The sequence below is a fragment of the Phaeodactylum tricornutum genome, chromosome 25 (genome assembly GCF_000150955.2).
Source record: "Phaeodactylum tricornutum CCAP 1055/1 chromosome 25, whole genome shotgun sequence".
In the NCBI taxonomy this organism is placed as follows: Eukaryota; Bacillariophyta; class Bacillariophyceae; order Surirellales; family Neidiaceae; genus Phaeodactylum; species Phaeodactylum tricornutum.
This window is the reverse complement of record NC_011693.1, coordinates 428,047-454,600: the sequence shown is the minus strand read 5'-3', so window position 1 is coordinate 454,600 and position 26,554 is coordinate 428,047. Positions and strand designations below refer to the sequence as shown.

Sequence of the window (26,554 nt, the reverse complement as noted above, 5' to 3'; positions counted from 1 at the left end):
TTGGTGTGAAGAGACACAAAGTAGCTTTCAGATACGACAACATGTATAGTAACGACGATCAAATGATCACAATAGGCGTGAACAAAAGCTGCTATCCGCCATTTGCAAGATGGGCACTTACCATTCTTGTGCATAGACGCCTTGCCACGCTTAAGAACTGACACTCCGTCTCCGGTGTGGAAAAAGGACAAAAACCTGCCCTTGCTATGCTTAAAGCCGCCAAAGATCGGCTTGTTGCTTGGAAGTCCAGCTAAACACTGTCCAATTCCGCCATTGCCCGTGGTCAACACGGTAATATCCGTCTTGCTACCTTCCGCATAACTTGCCAATACCCAGTCGATGTTGGAGTTGCCGTCGTTGCGTACATCGTTCCACGCTATAAAAGAAAAGACCACTTAGAGTACCTTTGTGTGAAATGCTTTCTGGCCGAGAGAATGCCGGCTCATGAGTGGACTGTGATAGAGTTCTCCCCTCTTCTACCATGACCGACGAGACCCACCTTCTTCGACTTCAATTAGTACGTTCACATCATTCTTTCCGCGGAGCCCGACAGAACGAGCGTCGTTCACTCCAACAATCACGGGTCTTGTCATTTTAATGGTTTACTTCTTTGCTTAAAATAGCGGGATGTATATGTATTGTTCTAATGTGACTGTGAATTGGCGTTTTTGTTAGTGCTATCATGTTTCACGAGTTCAGAAAAGACCTCTTGGACGAAATATCGAGAATTTTGTTTTGTGACCCCGATCTTCAGACGACGATCCAAATTTCACTGAGTGTCAAATAAACGTAGTCTGAACGGACAAGTTCATTAATGTAATAAGAAATATCATTTGTAAGTGGAAAAGGCAACTATAGAGCTTTATGACTTGCATAGGTAGTCAAGTCATTCACAATCATATTCACACTCAATCTGATTTTTCAGAGTCATTTTGGTCATTTACGACGAGATTTTCCTTCTCATGCCCACAAAATGACCAGGCTCCATCCATGCATTCCTCTCACAGTCAGGAGCTTCGACGTGAACGCCAAAGAAAGGCCTTTCGTTGATTCCGTCGAAAGACGTTCGAACATAACGATACCGCATATACTTTCTGGCGTTCCACTTCAGGCCAAAATTTTCTTTCGCATTGATCGGATCCCAGCACTTTGACATTTTAAACACTCCTTATGGCATCGAAAGATATCGAATAAGAATTGGAGCAAGCAACCTTATCCTGCAACGCAATGACAATATTGACATAGCTGGATCCTTTCAAGTCAATGTTAGTTTTTCAAGGTTCAACGCTCATACATAATAGGTCTTTCAAATGCTGTCAATGCAGATTTTGCAAGCATGGTATTGATGATTGTCGTTGTAAACATTCCGTCCTCACAGTGAGCATGTAGTAGGTCGACGAGGACCCACAGTCAATCGGACCTCGACCGGAGCGTTACGTGGTACTGCAGTGGGCGAACCAAAGAAGGTGTCGTTCCATGACGTTGTACCAGATGTTTAATATATTGCATTACATATGTAAAGAGTGGGCTATTGGTTTAGCGTGGCGATGTTTTCCCTGCTCGGGCTTTTCTCTGGCATCAACAAAGCCGACCCAGGTGCTTCTTCGAATCATCCAACGGACAAAAGCATCTTTTGAAGAAGAAGTTCACGCTTGTGTGTGATCTCCTTCGCTCATTTCATCCGTGTCCCCGTGCGGTTGGTACCATGCAAGACCGCCGTTTTGTTGGACTTCTTCAATGACAGACCGCAACGTAGCTTGATGATCGGCCGAAGTGGGATGCTTTTGTAACGTCGTGAGTCGCTTCTTGGCGTTTTGCAAATGCGTTTTAAAAAAGCATCGAATCCTGTCCCGTAGTTTCTTATCGTCGAAGAAAGTATCAAACACGAGACCAGCGTCGACCGCAGCTTGGCGCATTTTGGCAACGAGCCCATTGTTGAAGGACTGCTGATATTTGGATTGCCGATTGCTGGACGAGACTTGGTAATAATTCGGCATACACTTATACAATACTTCTTCGAGGACTGGATAATCCCTCCAGTAAAATCCTTCGCCCAAGGTTGATGGCGCATGCGAACTGTCACCGCGGTTCGTAGATTCTCGTTGCATCGCCATTTGAACAATAACTTTTTGACGAAGTGCAGTGTCCGTGGCGATATGACGAAACGGGTTGTCAAATTCCAACCTTGTGGCCTCTCCTTGAACCAGGATGCTTCGTTTTGCACGAGAAGTAGAGCTGGGTTTAGTAGGAAGATTGGGGACGCTTTCCGTTGGCCAGTCACTGAAAGATTTTCGTTTGCGAGAATGCTGCGTACCATTCTCGTTTTGGGGAGTTTGAATCATTTTGGCTGGAGTGGAAGAAGGTACAAAGTGCGTGTGAGTAGTTGCGAGATGCGTCGGGGAAAAGATGACGCGGGAGCACATACCGGCTCCCAGCATGCGATCGAAACATATCGAAATGGGGCTTTTAAAGGGCGCAGCACCTATGCTGGACATGGAATGGTCCATTTTCAGCTTTCCCACAGGTACGGGTGTTTGGAGTGGTGTACTTTCCAGGACGTTGACAGTCCCATCGTCTTGGAAGGAGTCAGCGCTTACCGTAACCGCAAGCGAGGTTTCGTTGTCGTCTTTGAGGTCAGGAGAATCCTTGGGTACAATAGCTCGCTCTTCCTCCACAACTACAGTGGCTTCTCCACGTTGTTCTTCGATTATCGACGATTGTCTATCGGCCGAACATCCTTCCCCAATCCCGTCGGGAGACGAGCTTTGCGAGATTTCTTCTTGGGCATTCTTCCGCTCTGGTAAGGCGTAGATATCCTGTCCTGTTGCCGAAGCGGAGCACCTGGAGCGTCGGACCGTGATTGAAGGGGCACACTGCTCTCGTCGGTAGCATCATAATGATAGTGGCAATGATATTGACGATTTCGCTGGTGTGGTGATCCGTAGGGAGATTCGTCGCTGGACCGGTTGTGGTGATCGCTGTGCGGTAAATATGGTGTGCGGAGATCCGTGCTGGCTGAGGCGTATAACGCGCGGATTGGGTTGCTGTTGGATGGCACCACATTGGCGTTATAGTGACGGGCGGATGATGGATGCAACGCCGGTTGTCCCATGATGGGAACGAGCGGCCCTCCAGTCCTCTGGTCCACGGAGATCTGGTGGTAGGGACGAGAGAAGTCTTGCCGCTGCTGGTGATGCAGGTGAGGGGGCAAATTTCCGTGCGGATGCTGTCCAGCACTCGAATGATACGCCGACGTTGACGAATACATCGTACGCTGATGGTGTTGCTGCTGCATTTCTATTCCTGTTCCGTACAAACGGGAATGATCCGCAAGGTGAGCAGTGGAATTCATGGGGAATGATGGTGCGTGCGTCTGCACGTTGCAGCTCATATTGGAACGGTGATGTTGAAAGGAAACCGCCTGTGAATAGGGTGCCGGTACCGACGGGACCGTAGCGCCTATCGACGGTGGATAAGACATTCGGGGATTCTGGTGAGTCGTATTCGGATCACCATCGATTGCACCACTGTTGGCGGTATCGATCGTGCTCCGGCGCGGATGAACATTGGTGTGACCATTGTGAGAAGGAGGCGACAAATAAGTTGCACGGGGCATCGCGTCGGAGAGCTTTGTGCGAAAGCTCCTCGAGCTGCAATTGTTGTTGACGTTGATGGTGTTGCCAATGTTGTTATTGCGGTTGACGTTCTCGTTGACGTTGCTACTACTGCTCTTACTCCGTTGATGAGTGCCCATTCTCCTCCGGATCGCCTCGGCATTCGTAGTGTGGGCGCGAGGCCGTTGTGGCGGCGTGTTGCGAATTGTGTAACGCCCGTTCGGGGATGGCGCGATCGCCCGTGCCCGACGGGAGTTTGGAAGCAGTTGTCGGAGGCAAGTTGACTCTCGGCCGGCGATGATTAAATACAGGACCGTTGTCATGCGACAGTTTCCAAACTTAAACAAACTTTTCGAAGAGGAGGTCAATTCGAGAAACGTTTCAAAAAGGACCGGCTGGCTTGACATCTTTGCACCAATCATCGTCTATACGTTCGGCGATCCATCGGTCTCTGGGGAACTATGAAACCCGGAAAACTAGAAAAACACTATTTCTGTACTGATGTCACTCCCAAATAATTTGAAGTGGGATCTTGGCATGATTTGATTGACAGTGACGGTGATTGCGCCATTGAAAAAAAAGCATGGCATCGGATGGTGCTAGCAAAGTAACCTACATAACTACCTACCTCCCCAGCCCTCCCATACGACTTCCTCCTCCCCACCCAACTCAACTACTTACCCATCCACCAACTGACGGTGACCTCCTTTTAGAGTGTACTGTGAATACGAGCGTCTACATCTCACGGCAAGGGAGAAAACAGCTTTCTCTGAACAGTGTGTAACGAAGTCCTCCAATCACCAAACAACCCTATCAAAAATGAAGTTCTCCTTTGCTGCAGTCAGTGCGGCCTTGACAATTGCTTCCGTCGATGCCTTTGTGCCACAGACTCACAGTCACACCAATGCTCGGCCTGGGTCAAATCCCGATTCGGTCCGGACTGTGTCTTCCGCACTGCGAGCCGAGGAGTCACACGCATCCTCGTTTTGGTGGGGACCCGTGGCAACGGCTTTTGCGGGAGTTTCTTTGGTCGCACAGATCGCCGTGGCGGCTCCGGAACCTACTTGGACGACTGGCGCCGCAGGTGTGTGTTTGTGTGTGTCTGTAGTTAGATGTTAATTGATTGTGAGGAGTGATGCGTACGACTCTGCGGTTCAGACGCAGAGATCTTGAGAAGACTGGAGCAAGTGCTTCGAAAATCTCCCCGTCGGTATCCTTGCCTGCTGCTTCCAAGTGAGGGAGGTTGCGAGCCTCATCGTCGCTTTCGTAATTCATTTCTCACCCTCCTTTGCCGTTGTCCGAACTTTGCTTGACCTTGCCAACGCAGACGATCTACTCCCCCAAACCTCATCGGTACTGATCGCGGATCGAATAGATTCCATGGACTTTTCCATGCCTTCATATTCGGATGCCATCAAGTCCGCAACTCTGGATACTTCCGCCTCGTCCTCATCCAAGCCAGCCCCTCCGTCCTTTAATCCCTTTGAAGATTCGTCCAAAGACGACGCTGCCTCGGCTGCAGCTAAAGCGGAAGAAAAGGCGGCTGCCGAGGCCAAAAAGGCCGAGGACAAAGCACGTGCGGAATTAGAGGCCGCCACCAAAAAGGCCGAAAAGGAGGCGAGGCGTCAAGCGGAGCTCGAGAAGCAAAAAGCTGCCGCCGAACGTACCAAGGCTGCTCAAGAAGAGAAAGCTGCGGCGCCAGCGAGCAGTAGTGTGGAGCTGCCGTCGGTCCCTTCGGTGGATCTCAAACTCCCCGATATCTCCATTCCAGACTTCAAGGCTCCCGACATTACCATTCCCGATTTCAAAGCACCTGACATCAAGATGCCCGACTTGCCCAAATTTTCCATGCCCAAAATGGCAACGGATGGCTACGATTTCCCCGATATCAAAGCACCGAAGGTCGATATTCCCAATGTGGATATGCCCAAGATTGCTATGCCCGCCCTTCCATCTTTTGGTGGTGGTGGTGGTGCTTCTTCGTCAGACAATCCTTCCTCTCCGCTGGAATCCCAAGATGTCCGAGACGAACGCGCGCGCTCTGCTAAAGCCGATTTTGCCGACGCCGACAATACCGCCAGAGAGATTGAAGCCAAGGCGCTGGAATTGCGGGCCGTTGCCAACGACAAGAAGCAAGCCTTTAAAGACGCCAAGGATGAAGCCTGTGCAACACGACCTGGCGGCAAAATCTTGTGTTTGCGTAACCCCATGAAAGCTGGATTCTAATACGAAAATTATTACCTATGTGGTGCTGGAACAAATTATCATCACAGTCAGTACTATTTTTATCATTTTCCAATGTACAAGACTATTGCGTAACATTTGGGCCACCAGGCGACACGGCCGCACTACAAAGTATTGTCACAACTACAAGACAAAATGCAAAACACGGCCGCGAAGGTTCATGTCGCGAGAAGCGATCTTTGGAGCATCTTTAATTAGTGTAGAACACCTTTCAACAAGAACAGGTGTCTGTTTTGTACGTTTTCAAAATTACTTACAGTTAGTATCTATTAATGACTTGCCCTCGAATGCTCCTCCTTAAGCATCCAAGCTGGCAGTGTTTTCTCCCTACCTCGACCCCGTCCACGACCCAAAGAATTCGCTTCCGGTAATATCACTCCGTCAGCGCCCCTGGATTGACGTAATATTTCATTTGAAGGTGCCAATCCATCGAGCAAAGGATTTTCCAATGACGGCCTGGCTGATGAACAATGTACAGGCAGCATATCAGTTTTGCCTACCGACATACCATGCAGCTTACCGTTCGGATTCGTGGATACCCGTTGTACAGAAACGTGCCCGTTCCCTACCAGCTTACTGTAGGTTGTATTTAATATGCCATCGGGTTGCCTTTCATGTTCAGCGCTGATCGCCGCCGTACGATTTTTGGGCGCTTTGGGCACAGGGCGTTCGGATTTGGTGCCCCAAATCTTCGCCTTCGAAGCAAGTTGTGACGTATCGCTCGGCGCTATAACATGTCCTTTGCTCGAAAAATTGTACATCATCTTACGGGAAACTTCTTCGAAACCCCACAACGCAGCCAAGTCCTTGTCATGAATCTCCTTTGGCTTCCCCCAAATCTTCGGAGGCAGTCTGCGTGACGACGCACTCTTTTTACGGGGTACGCGATTAAAGCTTCTGCCTACCGCTAAATCACTCGCTTTGTTTTCCAATCCGTTCCTCTCCTGCAGTGAATTTGATTGAGCGATAGCAGCAAGAACTTTTGCACGCCGTTTGTCATTTGCCTCTTTTGTGGCCAACCGTTGATGTTTTGCCATTTGGTTCTCGCCACTGTCTATCGAATTCAACTTTTTGTTCTCAACGGCAACGGAGAGAGTCCTCTCCGTTTCTGCTGGCGTAGCGTAAACCGCGCCGTCAGGTTTTGGAACGCTCAATGTGATCTGGTCTCTTGGGGACAGTGAATTTGAGATTAAATCTTTGCGATCTTGGGCCTTGATTCCTTCCAAACGTAACTTTGCCCGCATGTAAGCCGTCATGAGAGAGTCGTTTTTCGATTTGATTGCAGCAATGTATACCTACGAAAAGCAAGCCTCCATATGAGGAATCCAAGCTTAATTCCAGAATGAAAAGGTCATCAGCACTCACCTCGATCAGGATCGAATCCCAATCCACACCCCGTTCGTCCTTCAGTTTAGCTAAGGTGTCGGCACTTTTAACGATTTTAAAATCAGCAATCAAGTCGACAATGGATAAGACCAAAAACAGAGCGATCGTTCCATCCAAGCTCGTTCCAGCTTTTTGATAGCCCTCTAAAATTTCGAGAGCGTGGCGGAACCAGTCGTGAAATATCTTCTGTGCCATTATCGCCTTCTTGAAACGAAAAAGTTTTATGACCGCATCGTTCTCGCGTTTGCAACAGCTTTGACGAAAAGCTTCGACAATCACCAACGCTAGCTCCAGCGGTTCTGACGCCAAGTCCAAATCTTTCATGACAAGTCTAAATAGCGAAATAACTGTCTCTTCGTCCGTTAACGAGTGACCACGGCTTTTGATAGCTTCCCAGTGCTCATAATTGTCGGTACGAAGAGGGCGTGGACTCAAGTAATCACGAAGGCGCATCTGTTGCGATATAGAGAAATTCAACTATCAGACACTATTTCCTCCGGCCAGAGTCCTAACCTCATCTGCTTACCATTTGGGCTCTCATTCGTTTTGTATTTTGCACAATAGGACCAGACAAACACTTCCTATCCAACGCGTATGACTTCGTAGACTTTGGTTCATTTCTCAAAGTCGAAACACCTTTCATGGTCATAGTTGGCGACATCGGTTCGGCCTTTTTTTGCGCTGGCAAATCTGCGAGGTTGACCCTCTGCTCGACGACGGCTTCACGTCCTTCGTCTTCAAACGGGTTGGACTCTTTTAAAAGACGAGGCTTTTTATGCGTTTTTTGAAGAAGCTTAGGCCTTTCCCTCGATTCAAAAGCAGCACCTGCAGCTTTGTCGCCACTTTTCAGTGGTAAGCGCGTACATGAAAGGCCCGGATCATCGGCTCTGTCGATCGACGATTCTGTGTCTTTCAAACTTGCCATGTCATTTTTGTCGGACCGACCCTTCTTGGACGTCTTAAGGCGGTGAGCATCGGCGTGGCATTGAGTATTCACAGCATCCGCTGCTTTCTCCGTGTCAGCCAGCAGACGCAAACCTCCCTTATCACCATCCTTTGACTGTACTGTGCCGCTTTCGGCGGAATGCGCCTTCTGGGCCGTCTTCAGCATATTGATATCAGCCTTACGCTTGTTGGATGCCTTTCTATTGCGCTTCAAGTGCAGGCTAGGAACATTGTCGTCTGAGCCGTATAAAGAATTTGCTCCGCTGGCGCATTCTGTTGAAGAAGATGAAGTGATAAACGTACTTGGCGTGAGGGTTGACGAGACCATTACTGATCCTTTCAGTTGGATAGCTTTGTCCAACAAGGTCTGGTCCAGGTCCAACGGAGTCATCAACGCTATCTCCAAAGGAGAAGCTGACGCCAAAAACGGTGGTTCCGACGCAACAGTGGTATCACTCGCGAACGTGGGTCTTTTGATCTTTTTGAGGGGGCAGAACGTATTCTTGTCTGACGGTACAATGCACACATCACCCGCAATACCAGCATCGAGCTGAACACGGGACGTCTTCTGATTGGCTTGGCCTTTTTGCTGTTCCGTGAGACAGTCTGATACTTTTCGCTTCTTCTTCTTCTTCTTCCCAGGTTGCGGGATGCTCGTCTCCACGCCCTTTTCCGACTTCCCTAATACTTCCGGTGCGAAGTCATCCGGGTCGAAAGGTCGATCCAATGCAATTTTCGATTCACCCCAGGGATGAATCTGGGACCGCGCTTCCGCAACAGCAATGGATTCCAGAATGCGTTCCGGTGTAAGGCTACCCGATTTGGAGGGTTTGGCTGCCATGAGGGATTTCAAAAACTTGCAATTCCCCGATAAGACCGGGCACGCTCCAATCAAATGCGGCTTGACCAGTTTACGCAAGTGCACTAGCAGTTCCTTGTCAAACGGTTCGTCTCCACACTGATCCGTGAGTGCCTTGTAGGTATCCAACATAGTCGAACGAGCGTACACAGCCGCAGTGCGTTCGTCAGTGAAGACAAGATCCAACAAGTTACTCAATAGAGCTAGCGCGGCCCGCCATTCCACGTGCAAGTCTTGTTGCGAGAGAGCGCCGTTCCAGCGCTTAGTCTCGGGTTGCTGCAGCCAGTAAAGGGCGTCCGCAGTGCCAACCCAGTATCCTCGGTAACGTCGGGTTCGATCAAAGGCGAGGTATTCGGCAGCGTCCAGGGTAACAAAGATGGGTTCCGGTGCAGTACTACTAAGGTTTCTGGAAGCGGTTGACTTCGAGGCCGACGTGGAGGGCTGTAACCAACCCGCAATCGAGAGGGATTTTTGTGTAAAGACATAATCCGCCGGCAAAGCCACACGCTGCATTGGTGTCGGACTCGCTCGGTCCGTCACGTACCAATGAGACAAGTAACGAAAGGGCTCGGCATCGGCATTATCGTCCATGTATCCTTCCAAAACTTTGGGCTGATCGAAGGCGGTTCCGAACGAATCCGCAATCTAATGGCAGCGAGCCGAGAGCAAAGTGTGACGAGCGACAATTTCCACAGTGTGAGAATATGAGCGCACCAAAACAACGTAACAAGACGAAAGATTGTCATCAGGACACCCCAGGAAGGCTTTTGAAGCGATACAAACACGTACAAATCAACTCGACGGGAACAGGGTATCGTTGCGTGCGACCGAACGTTCCCAGGCAGGGAACGACGGGGAGTGGGTAGCTGTTCGTATCCTGAAGATTGAGTTGATTGATGCGTCGTCTCATAATCTGGATGGTCGGTGTATAGAGAAGGCCTCTTTCCAATCTTAATCATCGTCGGGTGCCCAGGAGACATCCACCAGGGTTTCAGGTTTGGCGTGAGGGGCGTTGCAGCCTCCGGTGACTACCGCTGAACATACATTTAGCTGCAATTCCCAGTCCATAGCGTCGATGCCAGAAGGGTACTTCCCATACAAGAAGCTAGTGGAAACTTATTTCATTGCTGCCTCCCCTTTAACACAAAATCGTCACGTCGCCTTCGAATTGCGCCAAACACAGCGCACTCACCTGTTGTTCGTTGTAAACTTGGGACGGCGGCAACGGGGAATTGTTTTCTGTAGACATCGTGACAAGGTCCGACTCACTGGCAACCCAACGATGGTTCGTAGAAGGGAGAAAAGTGTTTTGGGATCGCCGAGTATACCTCGTATGACTTGCTTAGCGGAAGAGTAGTCGCAAGGATGACTATGAATGCTTGTTATATTGTCTTCAATGCATGTTAAACTGTAAGTGAATAAAGCGGTGATGCAGCAACGGGACTCCACTGTCCGGGTAGCGCATTTCTATACAAACCATGCCATGCGTCGTTATGGCTGACATCCCCGTCTTTATGTCCGCTAACTGTAAGTTAGCGGACATCCGGGTTTCAATGCCCCCCGTGATAGTCCTAACGCTAGCTAGAGTCAGACTGTGGAAACTGTAATTTATGTATTTTTTTAATTAGGAACACCCTACAAAGAGCACATGGGGTTCAATATCCCTTTATGGTGGGGACAAGTTATGAGTTGTGTTTTATCTGCTTACAAAAGTATCAACAATCCTTTGGTCCCTCAGGCACAATTTAGCTGATTAATGTTGCAGGTTTCTATGGGCAAACAGACACAAATTAGTTTTGACAGGCTTGGCTTGGGTGTCACAAGGCCAATTTTGGAACTCATTGCACATTTTACTATGGTATTCCCAGTTGACGCCACCATTGGTTGTGAGATTGCTGATCCTGCCCTTAGATTCTTTGGTGGGTGACATTTGTCCTGTGAAGAAACCTTGTCTTGGACCAACTGTACTCAGGATTGACTCTCACTCTCTCCTACATATCAAGTTTGTACACAATCCCTGGTTCCCTATTGAACAACTTGGGTCCACTCTAGGTAATGTTTATAATTCAAGAAGTGACGGCCCCTTCTAACTTAAGGATTCTCAACATGGGATAGGGTTGCTTGAATACTGCGTAATGGTCTAAAAATGCTCATTAAGTAGAACACTGAGTCCTTACTGTCAATCACTGTGTTCCCCAGTATCACCCTCAAACTCATCCTCTAAGGTCACACCTACTGTACCATAATAATTGGCCTCTTTATCAGTCAAAGCCTCCTCAGCTGCGTCCTCAGCTGGAATGTCACTGTAAAACTCCTCTGCCTTTTTGACACACTGTCCAATTTTGTCCTGGATAGTATCTTGCCCAGACTGCTGTAAGTTTTGGAACTTTCTCATAATTGTTTGATGCATCAGCTCAAGTGAAGAATTTCTGCAAGTCTTCCCTTTGATGTCAGCCCATATAAGTTCCAATGGCTGCAGATCACTATGGTAGGGTGGAATAAAAAGAACTTTGTGACCCAGTTCCTCAGCAAGCCTCACACACTCATACTTCTCATTTGCAAAAATCCAGTCTTTCACCAAAGTTTTAAGCACAATTGCAGAGTAAAGTGGCCCTATCTCAATCCCTTTGGATAGGAGGAATTCAATACATTCCTGTTTGCTCAGCTTATTCCACTTTGGAACCTCACTTCCATAACCTTTATGATACTCTGCATTGTCCATTTGAATAAGAGAGGGCTGGTGAAGATTGGGGAGCAGCTGACCTTTCCACCAGGCAGAAAAATTGCTGCAGTCAAACCCTTGATGGTTGCCACAATGAATCCCCCACACTGTTCCTGGCACCAGTCCAGCCTTTTCTGATGAGTTTTTTGGGTCATCAACTTTGGGATCAGGTCCCTGGACAGCAACAACAAAGTGATGTTGGCCTGTGTGTTTAGACTTGGCCTTTTCAATGTCTGATTCACTTTTTGTCTTGTGGTGGTGCTCACAAATGAAGCATTCATCCACATACACATTGCGATATTGTTTCGCCTTGGGCATAGCTTGATTGGCAAAGAAATCATGCAGATACTCATGCCTCTTAAATATAAGCTTACGATCTGGAGTGAGGTTGTTTCCCCATCTTCTCAAGTAGCCTCCATCTTCCACATACCGGCGCACATTACGGGAAGCTGCCTGAAAGTCTTTCTTCTGGTACAAACCAGTATGCTGATTAGTTGGAATATGGAGAATACCGCTTTCAACAAAGAAGTCCAACAGCTGGCGGGCAGTCACCCTTTTCTGTTTCTTCCACTCTTTGTCAATAAATTCACGCACAGCAACTGAAACAGCTGGTGTTCTTGGGATCCTAGTCTCTTTGGCCTGAGTATTTCCTCCCCTTCCTTCTCCATCCACCCCAGTTGAATAAATTGAGCCATCTTGGAGGTATCCTGACACAATTCTGGAGTATGTTTGGGGTGAAACGCCAAGCAGCCTGCATACTGTCTTTTGGACTTGGGCCGGAGGTATTTTATGACCCATTTTTTTGGACTTTCTTAAAAGATACTCCTTCTGGAGCCTCATGGCTGCCAAAATAACACGCAAGGAAAGATTTTGGTCATAGTCAGTACCTTGAATAAGCTTTGAGACATGACTTTCCATTGGTGACAGTAAAGCCAAAGTAGTAGGCATTTGGATCTGGTCAACAGCTTCAGTCTCATCACTTTCAAACATTCTGGAGCCTCTCATTGGTTGAGGCTTTCTATGCTTTCTTTGGAGTAGTTTGGGCCTTTTCTGTGATTGATGGGCAGCAACTGCAGCTTTTGAAACACCTGGATTGCTGGTGCTCTCATCTGATAAAGAGTATTCCTTGCTTGCAGAGCCTGCAGATTCTGTTGAAGAAGATGGAGCACTAGATGCATTTGGTGCCTGTATGGATGGGCCTGTTGCCACATCTTTCAGTTTGATGGCTTTGTCCAAAAGGTCCTGGTCTAGATCCAGTGGAGACCTCAAGGCTACCTCCAAAGGAGAAGCTGATGCCAAGGGTGGGTCCAAAGCAACAGTGGTATCACTGGCAAATGTGGCACTATGATTGCTTCTGAAGGGGTGTTGCCGGCTTGACTTGGTCTTTTCTGACTGTATATTGTACCCATCATTGTCAGGCCCAGCTACAAGCTGCATATAGGATGCCTTTGGAGTACCTTGTCCTCTTTGCTGTTCCTCAATCCAGTGACATTTTTTTCTCTTCTTCCCAGCTTGCAAGTTCCTTGTCTTCATGTGCTTTTCTGATTCTCCTGACAGTGCCAATGGCAAGTTGTCCAAGTCAGAAAGCTCATCCAGCGCAATTTTTGACTCACCCCAGGGATGAATCTGGGACCGCGCTTCCGCAACAGCAATGGATTCCAGAATGCGTTCTGGTGTAAGGCTATCCAACTTGGGGGGTTTGTATGTCATGAGGGATCTCAGAAACTTGCAATCCTGCAACAAGGCCGGGTGTGCTTCAAGCAAATGTGGCTTGACCAATTTGCGCAAGTGCACTAGCAGTTCCTTGTCAAACGGTTCGTATCCGCGCTGATCCGTGAGTGCCTTGTAGGTATCCAACATAGTCGAACGAGCGTACACAGCCGCAGTGCGTTCGTCAGTGAAGACAAGATCCAACAAGTTACTCAATAGAGCTAGCGCGGCCCGCCATTCCACGTGCAAGTCTTGTTGCGAGAGAGCGCCGTTCCAGCGCATAGTCTCGGGTTGCTGCAGCCAGTAAAGGGCGTCCGCAGTGCCAACCCAGTATCCTCGGTAACGTCGGGTTCGATCAAAGGCGAGGTATTCGGCAGCGTCCAGGGTAACAAAGATGGGTTCCGGTGCAGTAATACTAAGGTTGCTGGAAGCGGGCGACTTCGAGGCCGACGTGGAGGGCTGTAACCAACCCGCAATCGAGAGGGATTTTTGTGCAAAGACATAATCCGCCGGCAAAGCCACACGCTGCATTGGTGTCGGACTCGCTCGGTCCGTCACGTACCAATGAGACAAGTAACGAAAGGGCTCGGCGTCGGCATTATCGTCCACGTATCCTTCCAAGACTTTGGGCTGATCAAAAGCGGTCCCGAACGAATCCGCAATCTAATGGCAGCGAGCCGAGAGCAAAGTGTGACGAGCGACAATTTCCACAGTGTGAGAATATGAGTGCACCAAAATTCGGCAAAATGCAACAAAGGATCACCATTAGAACACTGTAGTAGACAGAAGTTTGTTTACGCTCACATAGAGAGAATTATGATACAACCGACCAACCAATCACAGCGCTCACGCCCCTCACGCGAAGCAATACAAACTATTCCTTCGTTCTCACCTGCTGTTCGTTGTAAACCTGGGAAGGCGGCATCGGAAAATCCTTTTCTGTCGACATTGGGACAAGTTTCGACTCAACCCAACAATGACTTGTTCACAGGGGAAAAGATGTATTTTATGAAGCACGGTACGTATACGGTGGTATTGGTTTGCGAGAGAGGGTATGGTAGAAGCAGCCCAAAAGGTCTGAAAAGATACTGTTTTTGGGGGGGGGGGCGAGCTAGATTCGCACGCGCCGTTCCACGATGGCGTCGACTGTCGGTCGTGTATGCCGGTTGGTTCACGATTGTGGCGTACCTTTACTGTTAGATTCCCATCTCAATGTCTGGGACAAGTGTTAGTGACGAACGAGTTGGAACCGATTTTCGAGGGGTGCCGACGAATGCGTCTTTCCCGTCCTGAGAATGGAGCGGTTTGGTGGTATACACCTTGTTCACAGTCAAGCTCTGACTCTAGGTACATTTCGGTACAGAGATCAATCAAGTATAGGATTCACAGTTATCTTCGTACGTCTTTCGGAACCGCTTGGCTTTTGTGCGTCTTCGAATTGACACTGCCCAATTCCTGATTCAAGAAAGCGCGAGACTATCGTGACGGCAAATTGCCAACAACAACAACAACAACATGAGACTAGCCATTGCTGTTTCCTTTTTGCTCTTATGGAGCACCGCATCGTCGTTCGGAACCCCGGCCAAAAACCAAAGTGATCGTTCATCCTGGAGAGCGACGACGAGATTATCCCACTCGTCTCTACTCGGGTTCACGTCCTCTCGCCCGTTTGCGTCGTTCGGTCTTCGGGGTGGGGGAACGCCATCAACCTTGACCTCGGCCTTGCATCTGTCGTCGTCTTCGACTAGCAGCGATCGCTTGACGGACGAGAATCTGGCCCTTTTGTCGCCACGAGGACGGAACGCCTTGGAGCGTCTCGTGGAGTACGACACGGATGGCGCACAGCAACACGTATACGGACACTGGCCCCCTCCCGGACTACACGACTCCGACAAACAACGTCTGGCCGAACAAGTACGTAAATCAAACATCTGAGCTAGTCTTGCGTTGCCAAATCCATATACGGACGCGGGGCTGTCAACTCTGAATCGCACTCACGGAACAAATCCATTTGTACATACTATCCGTAGTTGGCTGATTTGGAAGAATCCTATCCTGGAGGCTTACCAGCCTACCTTTCCAAAGCCAAAGTGCTGTTGCGAGAATCTGCTGAAGGACTCAATCCTTTCGATGAATACGAAGCCGTCGTGCCGCAAGGCGAATCCCTCAGCTACGACAACGAACCAGCCACCAGCACCATGGCTTTTGCCGACGCGGAACAAGCTGGCCTCGACGTCTGCGGTACCGCCGTTTTTGTCCTCGTTGCCGGCGGGTTGGGTGAACGCCTTGGCTATTCCGGTATCAAACTGTCACTTGAGACTAACCTGTGTACCAACAAGTCGTATTTGGAAACCTATGTGCGCTATATACAAGCCATGCAGTATACAGCTCGGCAACGGACGGGCAATGAACAGTTGAGAATCCCACTCGTCATTATGACTTCCGGAGATACAGATCCCTTGACACGACAGCTCCTCGAGGACAATAAGTATTTCGGCATGGACATTGACATGGTTACTATTGTCACGCAAGACAAGGTGGCGGCTTTGAAAGACGGCGCCGCCGGGTTGGCCCTGGACGACAAAGATCGATGGACCGTGGAGACGAAACCACACGGGCACGGCGACGTACACCACCTTCTGTACCGCGAGGGGCTTGTGGATCAGTGGCAGGACCAAGGCAAAACTCACGTGGTCTTCTTGCAAGATACCAATGCTTTAGTGATCAATTCTGTCGTTCCGGCCTTGGGTGTCAGTGTCACCCGCGGCTTTCACATGAATTCCATTTGCATACCGAGACTGGCGGGTGAAGCAGCGGGTGCCATTGCTCGGCTCGAGTACGTATAGTATGCCATTTCCGCATTTGCGTGTGATAAGGAATAGTTTGAGAACTTCATCGAAACCAATCTGACCCGTGTCGGCCTGCTTACAAACGTGCTTCCTCCACTGCAACAGACACAAAACGGATCCCAACAAATCACTAGTGATTAACGTGGAATATAACCAATTGGATCCGTTGCTGCGCACTCAAGGTGATGGCAAGGGAGATGTTGCCGATCCGGAAACGGGATATTCTCCCTTTCCAGGAAACGCCAATAATCTAATTATTGAACTAACGGCGTACGGCAAAACGCTGCGTGGGGAGGACCAGGGTGTTGTGCTGGAATTTGTCAATCCAAAATATAAGGATGCCAGTCGGACCGAATTCAAAAAGCCGACACGTCTGGAATGTATGATGCAGGATATTCCAAAGCTCTTCCAAAAGGAAATGGGCGCCGAAGCGAACATTGGGTTCACCTTGTTTGATCGATGGTTTACCTTTTCGCCAGCCAAGAATGCTTTGGATGCTGGCCAAGACGCTGTCGAGGCCGGAAGTACGGCGCCCGGTACCATGTCGAGTGCAGAATCGGATAAGTATATTCAGAACCAACGCAAGCTGGCTTCGCTCGGCGTCAAGGTTCCAGTCACGATGGCGGACGATTTAGTCGTCGTGGGGGGCATTCCGGTGACGCCCGGTCCACGGATTGTTTTGGGTTCAGCCTTTGGTATCTCACAAGAAGCATACCGGGAGAAGATTCAGGGGGAGATGGAACTCACGCAGCGATCCGCGCTCGTGATGGACGGACATCACTTGACAATTAAGAGTTTGAAAGTGGACGGAGCTTTAGTGATTCGGACGGGCAAAGACACGTTCGTCACAGTCGATGGTTTAGTGGTCACAAATAAGGGATGGGAGCTGCAAGAGTTGGATCCTGAGCAGAATTATCCGGAACACGTAGCGATTCGGGGCTACACCATGACCAAACACGAGACTACCGAGTATCTTCTCGATGAACCCGGCCACTTTGTCATCGATGCTTCCGGAAATGTGCAAAAGGCGGCAGAGTAAACGAGTAGTAGGCCTCATCAGGTCTATCTTCGCTTCTGGATGCACCTACAAGCTCAAGCATACGGTGCGACCAAGCTTTTCTCGCACTCTATTGGAGGCGCAACACACGGTTCCGAACACGTTTTCGACATTTAGATTTGCTTGCGTTGTGCTTGCCGTGGGCCGTTTCGATTACTAACGGCAGATCTCTTAAACCGTCACTATAAGTAGAAGTTGCAGCAAACAAAAAGCATCAAATCGGTTCGATCGTTATTGAGTTAGCGACTATTGCGCTTGCGACGATTGAATACTCTGGGACTTTGCGAGGTGTCTTTGAATATGTGTCGTCCACGCCGTATCCATGCTGGGATCCAGGGTGAGCGGATACATTGCCGGATCGAGTTTGGTTTCCAGGGCAGCGTCCTTGCCGGTGCCGCACTCCCGATTATGAATGCGGCCACCCTCCCCTCGTCCCTGGAAGCAGCCGTTTTCGGGAAACAAATGGGCGTGGGCGGGTAGGGCGGCAACAGCAGGATTGACAAATACCTTCATGGACAACCATACGTGTTGGGCGTTCCAGGGTTTTCCATTGGGCGCCGTCGTGGCGTTGACGTCCCGACTTTCCTCGGTAGCCCACTCACGGACCTGTTGGGTCAAGGTGTCGTCGTAGCGGAAGCCGTAGAGTTCGTACTTGCGAATCCACCAGTCGTCTTGATGCACTTCGACGTGATGCCAGCCGCCCCAACGGGAACTGGAAACGAACAAGAGAGCGGCCTTGCGCATGGCAGCGATGTAGTTGAAGTGGTATTGTACGTTGACGTGTTCGAGAAATTCGACCGCCCAAACAGCGTCGAAGGTGTCGCGGGGCCACCAGGGACCGCGGGAAAAATCGTGTTCGACGACCTGATTCGCTGGATCGGGTAGGACAGAATTTTGTACGGCATCGTAGGATCCCTCAACACACAGAACCTGCACGCCGTGCATGTGGAACCACGACGTGCTTATTCCGCGTCCACAACCAACGTCGAGGACTGAGTGTACGCCATAGTCTTGAATCATGTGCTTCCATACATGAGGAGAGAGGCCTTGGATGTCGAATTCGGTAAAGCCGCCGAGGTGGGGCTTGTCACCTTGGCCGCCGTAATTGGCACGCTTAGCGTTGGACGTGGAGTCACGTATTGACGGTAGGTTGGGTGCCTGGCCCTGTGGAATCCCGAGGGGATTGGCTGGATCCCAGCCAGGGTAAGGAGAGGACGAGGTGGACGTGAAGGAGGCGATTGCGCTAGCCGTGTCTACCCTGGCCAGATGCAGCAGTGTGTTTTCAACTCCACGGCTCGCATCGAATGCTGCGTCGTAGTTGAAGAGGCCGAAACCTATCATGACGACGATTCCCACGACAAGCGGTGTTACGGTCCATGATGCCCTTCGTTTGGAGCCGTTACCGAAAGTACCTTTCCGCTGTGTACGTGCTGTGTTGGACATGATGCTGGTGTACTATGCTGTAGTATACCAACTCCAGGAGGCACGAGACGAGAGACAATGCCCTGGTGTACTACGCGTTAGGCGTCGGTGTCAGAGGAGAGGGTCCAGTCCGACGATATACTACCGTTCGAAACGTATGACGGGTCAGGCGCTCTCTAGCTTCAGAGCAGTTTCGCTCCTTTTCAGTATTCGTACATGAAGAACCGTGGGAGCGAAACCATGCGGGCGCCATTACCTAGTCAAGCTCTATGGCATTTTCTGCTCTCTACTCTAGAATCAACACGTGAGATAGCTCGCTCAGACGTTTTTCACCGCGCTTACTGCGAACCAGCAATTAGTGCGGAGATGTCGTTGAGAAGCCATGTGTCGTTGTCATACGGGAAGGTAAATTGATTCGTAGACAACATAAGAATTGAAGCACATGGATAACTGTAAATGCCGGCAAATCCCGCTTTCAGTGTCAATCGCCGGGCAAGGTTATCTTTCTACATTTTTTCTGTAATTAGGTACCTCTCGACAAAGGAAGGAACCTTGCCAGCGTCCCGCCGTGTACGAATTCGAAGGTCGCCTTGACACCAACAGCCAACCGTGCACGCGGACGAACCATACCGACCTCTGATTCCTACCTTTTTCTCAGACGATCTGATATTTATTGTAGCAGACAGCAGAACACGGTTTTTCCCCTATGTAGGTAGAAGACTTATTGCAGACAATGGGAATGGATCGATTCTGACGGACGGGTTCCTTACACGACAACACTGCATAGTATACTCACTGTCCGTTATCTGGTGTAGGATTCCTCTCTAGTTGCCGGTACCGAACGGGATCGAAATACATCCAAGACCGGTACTTGTCCGTTGACGACGCGCCCGTCTGGAATGTACATGCGGTCTACTACTGCAACACCATGGGAGCCGCGGCCCCAGCTGGATCGACCGTGACCTCTGCCTAGCTGGTGTCCTCTACTAGAGTAAGTAGCTATCGAACACAAACAATTGTTGGAATAACCTCGGAATCCATTTCCAACCAGAGGGTTTCCACTTTTTGGCATTTCACACGAGAAATCCGATAGTTGAGGTTTTTGTGTGTTTTCTACCGTTCAGGCCGGTTGCTGGATTTGGGCTGCCGTTCTTCGTCGACACAAATGCTGACGACAAAGTCCATGCGGACCCTTCTGCTGGGAGCGGCAGGATTCACGGCATTGGTCAGCATCGGCTTCCACATTGCCGTCTTGTCGCAATCCTCCGAATTCTCGCGCGCGTTCGAGAATTGGATTCCGAACGGGGTCGGCCCCCGCCTAAACGACAAACGAAACAACAAAAGCAGCAGCACTCAACGAGAAATTCCGTCCGCAACGTTACCGATACCAGTCGGACCATCCCGCACCATGCAATTGTGGGACGCCCCGCAACCATCGCTACCACAGTTCGAACACAGACGGACACGGGAGTGGACGTATCGGATCCTATCTTGTACCAAGGTACCGATTGGCACGGGGACACTTCTTCGGCATCCGTCATGGGCATGGCCTCCGGATATCGACTGGGTGTCTACCAAAGATTCGTGGGGTCGTTGCGACGTTCCGGATTCCAAGGTCACGTTTTTTTGGGTGTGGCACCCGACGTCGACCCCGCAATCCTGGAATACTTGCGTCGACGCAACGTGACTGCCAAAGTGCAAACGTGGGTCAATTGCACGTACTCGGACAGCGATCGCAAGAACGATATTTTTCAAAAGACAACCTGTGCCCATCCCTATCCGGACATTAAGATTCGGTGGAGTCGCTTTCCTTTGATTCGAGATTGGCTGCAAGAGTGCGCAGCCTGTACCGGTCCGGTTCTCATTATAGACGTCCGCGATTCGTACTTTCAGAAAAATCCTTTCGGACAAGGCTCTCCTACGGTATACGGCTTGCAGGTAGTTGAAGAACACGTTACTCAGGTAAGGTTGGGCGAACCCCTCCATCCAATAGTATGATTTTACAGTCAGCGGGTCTACAAAAAAAAGTACTCACGCTGTACGCTTCTGGATTGCGTGACAGACGACGCAACACTGGTTGACCAAGTGGCCAATCCAAGAGTGCAAGGGAGTCCAGTACGAAAAGCCTATGCTTTGTTCCGGAACGACCGTCGGTACCCGAGTCGCCATGCTCCGATACTTGGAAATCATGTACGCTGAAATGAAAGTTTGGATTAACGATACCAAGTGCCGGTTCAATATCAACGGTGACGATCAGAGCATGCACAACTACCTTTTCTACTCCGGACAGTTACCCTTCGCCAACGCTATACCCCACCGCTCCGGTGGAATCGTCAACACGGTTGGCGTCGATGGTGCCCGGACGTGGAAACAACACACCAAGGAACAGCAAGAGTTGTACGGTAAAGACATTCAGGAAGGTATGTTACTGTTGTTGTGGTGATCAGAATACGGCAAGACAATCACTCGGTCTCACCTTTTGGAGTGCACGAAACGATAGCCAATAAAGTACCGTACCCCGGAGCCAACGAAAAACTATGGATTGGGCTAGACTACAACTTCACTGACGACGAAGGTTTTTTTATTGAAGCCGATGGTAGCCGATCTCGTGTCATACACCAATTTGATCGCTTTGGTCCACAATTTCATGGAATGTGGCTAAACGGAAAGTCGTTTGTACACGACGAGGAAGTAATGCAAGGAGATGGGGTAGGAGAAAAAAAGGCAGCCTTGCAGGTCTCTTCCGTTGTTTCGGAGACAATACGCGAGGATGCACCACCAGAAAGTAGCTTGATTCGAAACGCCACCGATACTGGGGTTGATCTGACTGACACTGTTCTCTACGAGACAATCGATGTGATGGGTGATAGCTCTACCGCCACCGTTCTAGGAATGGCGTCTGGGTACGACCTAAGGGTATACACTCAATTTGTCGGTTCGTTGCGAAACAGCGGCTACAAAGGCCATGTGATACTAGGAGTGGCGCCTGATGTGAGTCAAGAAGTCCTGGACTATTTCGAATCCCGTAATGTCGTTCCCAAGATACAGCAATGGGTGAATTGTTCGTATTCCGATGCCAACAAACAAAACGACATCTTCAAGAAAACGCAGTGCGCGGCTCCGTATGCTGATATCAAGATTCGATGGAGTCGCTTTCCTTTGATAAAGGATTGGCTGGAAGATTGTGATACATGTACCGGGCCTGTTTTGATTATGGACGTTCGAGACTCAATATTTCAGCGAGACCCATTCGGTCCAGGATCACCGGCAGTGCAGGGCCTGCACGTGTTCGAAGAAGATCCCCGGCAAACGACAAAGCATTGGCTCACACAGTGGCCTATCGAAGCATGCAAGGGCGTGGAGTACAATCAGACAATGCTTTGTTCGGGGACGACTGCCGGTACTCGAGCCGCCATGCTGAAGTACCTCGAAATAATGTACGCCGAGATGAAGGTTTGGATCGAAGATCCAAAATGTCGATTTGACATCAACGGAGACGACCAAAGTATACACAACTACCTATTTTATTCCGGACAGCTACCATTCGCCACAGCTATCAGGAACCGGAGTGGGGGTACCGTTAATACCGTTGGTGTTCCGGGGGCACGCACCTATCACCAGCATGTCAAGAATATGAAAGCCAGAAATGCAAGCATTTCCGAACTACAAGGTACGATTTTAGTGGCAATGAAAATCATGGTTTTGAAAACGACTTCGGCCTCACCCTTCTGCGCCACGTCTTTGAGTAGCTGCCAACATTCCATACGATGGCGCAGGAGAAAAGCTCTGGATTGGTCTCCAATACAATCTGACCGACGATGAGGGTTTCTTTACCGAAGCTGACGGTACACGATCTCGGGTGGTTCACCAGTGGGATCGATTCGGACCAAATTATGCGAAGTGGCTACGTAGGCAAGCATTCATCGAAGACGGAATGTAGATGTCATCGTAAGTGCAGAGACAACACGTGAAGCAGCTTAGTTAAAGGCATGCCGATACGTGTCACGAAAACAGAGGACAAGCGTGCACAGTCAAGTGCCTACTCTAATGGGGTGCTTATCCTGTCGGACCAAAGAATTCGTAGAATGGTTTGGATATAGACCTTGACATGCCGAAACTTGTTGCCACGTTGCTCTTGCAAAGGCCGGCATATCCCAGTTCGTCCACTTGTTGGCTTGCTGTGGCGCTCACAGGTTAATTGAAATTGCTACTAGAGTGTAGGTTTCCAACCGCAAACGCTATTAAAGAAGTTTTTCTTCGGGTCCAGGGATGCCGACCAGCTCTAAACCGTCAACAATAGCCGCGACGGTTTTAGTGGCAGAAATTATGTAGCTTTCGTAGATTTGATAGCACCGCTTCCTTCGCCGACATATTTCTTCCGAAGAAATAGCGTTCACCACGTGTTCCGTCGTTATCGCTCGACCTTCTGGGATAATAACAGCGCAACCAGTCCAATCGACTAACTCTGGTCGAAAGGGCAAAACCCAATGATCTGCTAGTACAACTGGAATTGCGCCACTGGCTAAAACTTCCGTGAAACGATATGTGAACAGATTGTCCCCACGGGGAGTGGCAGCAAATTGTGATTTCGCCAAGATATCCGTGTATGTTTCGTTGGGCCGTTGTTGGTTGAGTTCGGTGTTGTTCAGAACAATGAAAGTGTCACCATTGTGCAAGAACTGCAACTCTGTTCGAATAAAGTGACGAAAATTTCCAATAAAGGATAGCTTGTAGGGTCGACTGCGTTCGTCACAATCTTGTATTTGTTCTTTTTGGACTTCGTCCAGTTCAATACTGGTAGCGGCTGGAGGTGGCAGTCCTTGGTCGAACTCGCCTTGCAGTTGTGTTTTCGAAGATGACATAGAAACCAAGGCTATCGGCGCGTCTGGAAAAATCTCAGCACGCAGCTTGGCGTTCACACCACTTCCTCGACAGTCAAAGTATATCATGATCACATGTCGACGATCATGAGTAGAGTTGCGGCCACGGTGTAGAAACACAGACGAGTTCAGAGCCTTGTGAAGATACTCACAATTTTCGAGACGTCTACAGGGGGCGGATACTTTGGGTCGGACTCGGCGACCCCCGAATCGGTCCGAGTTGGCTTGGTATCCCCGTCCGTAGGCAGGCCAGTTAGATTCAAAACAGGTTTCCACATCCAGAAAGACATAATAGCGCTGGCGGGGATTCATCTCTCGTCTACCAGAAGTAAAGTCTTCCCACCCAGTGGGTTCAAACCATGGATGCTGAACTATACCACCAAGGATCTCTCGCATCCTTAGGGATCGAGGGAACTGAAGACCGCGATGAGTTTGATTAGGATGATTCCAACCGTAGTTAGTCAATAGGACTCTGGCTGGTGGCTCAGGACCTAGTCTTTGTTCGTTCTTATGAAAGCCAGTTTCGACATCATAAGTGATTGAAATAGTTCGATCATTCAACGTCCTTGTTGCATTAAAATTTCCCCATTGCTGCAACGCAGTTCGAAAACGCAAAGGTTGGGGGGTGGAACTATGTTCAATATCGGGATTGTTTCTAGCAAACGATGATTGGTAGTGCCGCTGTTGTCGGAGGACGAGCCAGCATTGAAACCCACTTAACAAAACGATGCCAAGCCACACAGTCTTCATGCAAATTGCGCACCAATCATCGATGGAGTTTGTCAGGAGCGAGTTGGTCCCCACGGGTTTACAGGTCGCAGCCCATGACGCTCCATTCTGATCCTGTAGTGAACAGCCTTTTTGAGACCACATTCACTTTTACCGAATTGATGTGTTTGACATTCTGCGGTCATTTTCGTTTCAAAAAGGTTTGTTGATTAACGCTCGAGGCCTTTTTAAAGGTACTGTAAATACCGACAGTGACTATCAATTCTGAGGTGTGTGTCTAACCTATGTCCGGTGAACAATTATTTCTAATGTAAGTTCAAGTCAACTTTTGAAATTTTTTGCTGCATCAAAAATCACAAAAAGAATGCACTGCAATGTAATCACTACCTGGACTCTACATGTGTTGATCGGTTTTGCTTTACCATATTATAAAGGAACTGAACCGGAAATACGCGTCGGTTTCAGTTATTCGAGCTCGTATAGTGAATTTACCATTATTGTCGGGTAGCCATCGGTGTCCTTGTAAGTTTCGCAAAAATTCGCATCCTTCCCAGGTAGTCAGATTCGTCACGGCCACCCCGTTCACTTGCATCTCACCAACACTCGACGTTGAATTAGAGCTAGCACTCATTGCTTCGGCGTGACTGTCGTGTGGCTTACAATGATCCCAGTCACAAAAAGCGAAACAAATGGCTACGTAACCGTGGAATTTAGGTGGCGTCGTAGGAAAGTAGGCTTCCACCTCGCGATCATTTGGCAAAGTTAGCTCCTGCCACCCATCCTTTTCGTGGACCAGAAAAAAATCTTTATAGTCCATTTGGATGGTTTCGTTGCAGTCTTGCCGATCGTCGGGATCGTATGCGAGCCGCATGGTAGTATCAGCCTTATTGGGCAACGCAATGGCATCAGTTTGAGACAGGCCCTTATCGTAGTGTGAAAACCCAACCTGAGTCGTGGTGTCCGTCAGTATACCCAGGTGGCGAATCTCGGCCGGCAATCTAGCCGTGTGACAAAGACTGGGTTGACGAAAGATCACGTCTAAATCGATATCGGATTGCGGCTCTTCGTCCAGTAGTTTTCGGGTCCACGCCGGCAAGGGTGCCTTGCGAAAAGCTTCGTTCAAAGCAGCTTCCCGCGCCAGTAGCTCCTCTCGAAGGTCGGGCCATTCCGCCACGCGCGATTGGAGCAGCGTCAAGGCGTCCTGGACAATGTCTGTAACGAAAAGAGCGTACAAATTGCCAGCCATCGCGTGCCACTTCCAACCGGGGTGCCAGGATGTCCTAAACTTGCGACCGGTGCACGCCTTGCTATTCCATTTCGCATCGGCACAGCCAGGATCGCCGCTTTCAATTTTGCCTTCGCATTTAAACTGTCGAACGAAAGGTGGCATAGCGTCGATTTGGGCTTGGTTCAAACCCAACGTTTCCGGAATGGCACTGTTCATGTCTCGGGACACCCGCTCGTCTTGCTGGAGAATCGGCAGGCCGAACGCTTGCCAGTCTTTTAGTACTTGGAGGCGTTGTGGCTGTGCACCATGGTGCAGGACCAAAGTCACGGGTCGGCTAGGCAATAAGGCCGCTCGTGCCAAGTACAGGCCCATCAAGTCTACGCGATTTCCATCCGTCATGCCAGTGTCCCAAACAAGGACATCAGGATCACTCCCAAAAACACTTTCGATACAAGAAGCGATCTCGGGTCCACTAGGAGTCCCGCCCATGGCGTAATTGCGACCTTGAAAGGCAATGCCGAGCGGTTCCAGAATCGGCACGACTTTGTCCTCCAATACGGCAGTGTAGGATTCGTCGTAAAAATTGCCGTGCCCTGCCGTGGCGGAGTGCCCACCCGTCGCCCAGACAAAGGGACTCTTGGCTTTGTCTCCATCAGATTGTAATGCATTTTGGAGTAGTTTCAAGGCAAATTTGTGGACCATCGATTGCCAGCCATCGTTGGCATCCTCCGTTGCAGTGTCGCTGTTGGTGTCCTTGGGCTCTAGTGGAGGCCGTAAGGCGAGACGCCCCCGACTTACACCACTGGCGTCCGCAAAGATGGCGGCGGCGTGTGAGGATCCGTATTCCTCCTCCAACCTCTGCCATAAGGCAGTTCGGCCCTCGCGAAGCGAAGCCTGGAGCGACGCAAG

The 26,554-nt window shown here is 49.7% G+C and overlaps 7 protein-coding genes across 7 annotated transcripts; 3 read left to right on the top strand and 4 right to left on the bottom strand.

Moving 5' to 3' along the window:
* The first annotated feature begins 4,254 nt into the window (after nucleotides 1–4,254).
* On the top strand, nucleotides 4,255–5,955 carry PHATRDRAFT_49964 (predicted protein). Its single transcript, XM_002184769.1, has 2 exons — nucleotides 4,255–4,698; nucleotides 4,942–5,955. The coding sequence occupies exons 1-2, from the start codon at nucleotides 4,434–4,436 to the stop codon at nucleotides 5,838–5,840; spliced, it is 1,164 nt and encodes a 387-aa protein (XP_002184805.1). The 5' UTR covers nucleotides 4,255–4,433; the 3' UTR covers nucleotides 5,841–5,955.
* A 979-nt stretch (nucleotides 5,956–6,934) lies between these two features.
* PHATRDRAFT_49963 (predicted protein) lies at nucleotides 6,935–10,297 on the bottom strand (the record flags this gene model as incomplete). The annotated part of the gene is made up of 6 exons (XM_002184670.1): nucleotides 6,935–7,153; nucleotides 7,224–7,697; nucleotides 7,881–8,462; nucleotides 8,493–9,693; nucleotides 10,093–10,137; nucleotides 10,241–10,297. 5 exons carry the CDS (start codon nucleotides 10,295–10,297, stop codon nucleotides 7,684–7,686), a joined length of 1,899 nt encoding a protein of 632 aa, XP_002184706.1. The 3' UTR covers nucleotides 6,935–7,153; nucleotides 7,224–7,683.
* Nucleotides 10,298–12,868: 2,571 nt separating this feature from the next.
* On the bottom strand, nucleotides 12,869–14,525 carry PHATRDRAFT_49962 (predicted protein). The gene is made up of 3 exons (XM_002184669.1): nucleotides 14,373–14,525; nucleotides 13,384–14,143; nucleotides 12,869–13,162 (listed from the first exon to the last, which is right to left on the bottom strand). Exons 1-3 carry the CDS (start codon nucleotides 14,427–14,429, stop codon nucleotides 13,113–13,115), a joined length of 867 nt encoding a protein of 288 aa, XP_002184705.1. The 5' UTR covers nucleotides 14,430–14,525; the 3' UTR covers nucleotides 12,869–13,112.
* A 284-nt stretch (nucleotides 14,526–14,809) lies between these two features.
* PHATRDRAFT_23639 (precursor of phosphorylase udp-glucose diphosphorylase) lies at nucleotides 14,810–17,368 on the top strand (the record flags this gene model as incomplete). Its single annotated transcript, XM_002184768.1, has 3 exons — nucleotides 14,810–15,394; nucleotides 15,511–16,316; nucleotides 16,435–17,368. Exons 1-3 carry the CDS (start codon nucleotides 14,996–14,998, stop codon nucleotides 17,366–17,368), a joined length of 2,139 nt encoding a protein of 712 aa, XP_002184804.1. The 5' UTR covers nucleotides 14,810–14,995.
* A 233-nt stretch (nucleotides 17,369–17,601) lies between these two features.
* Nucleotides 17,602–19,277, bottom strand: PHATRDRAFT_49960 (predicted protein). The gene has a single exon (XM_002184668.1). The coding sequence runs from the start codon at nucleotides 18,827–18,829 to the stop codon at nucleotides 17,633–17,635; it is 1,197 nt and encodes a 398-aa protein (XP_002184704.1). The 5' UTR covers nucleotides 18,830–19,277; the 3' UTR covers nucleotides 17,602–17,632.
* Nucleotides 19,278–19,866: 589 nt separating this feature from the next.
* PHATRDRAFT_49959 (predicted protein) lies at nucleotides 19,867–21,470 on the top strand (the record flags this gene model as incomplete). The annotated part of the gene is made up of 3 exons (XM_002184767.1): nucleotides 19,867–20,770; nucleotides 20,871–21,228; nucleotides 21,409–21,470. Exons 1-3 carry the CDS (start codon nucleotides 20,348–20,350, stop codon nucleotides 21,468–21,470), a joined length of 843 nt encoding a protein of 280 aa, XP_002184803.1. The 5' UTR covers nucleotides 19,867–20,347.
* Nucleotides 21,471–24,819: 3,349 nt separating this feature from the next.
* PHATRDRAFT_49958 (predicted protein) lies at nucleotides 24,820–26,347 on the bottom strand (the record flags this gene model as incomplete). The annotated part of the gene is made up of 1 exon (XM_002184667.1): nucleotides 24,820–26,347. One exon carries the CDS (start codon nucleotides 26,345–26,347, stop codon nucleotides 24,836–24,838), a length of 1,512 nt encoding a protein of 503 aa, XP_002184703.1. The 3' UTR covers nucleotides 24,820–24,835.
* Nucleotides 26,348–26,554: the final 207 nt, after the last annotated feature.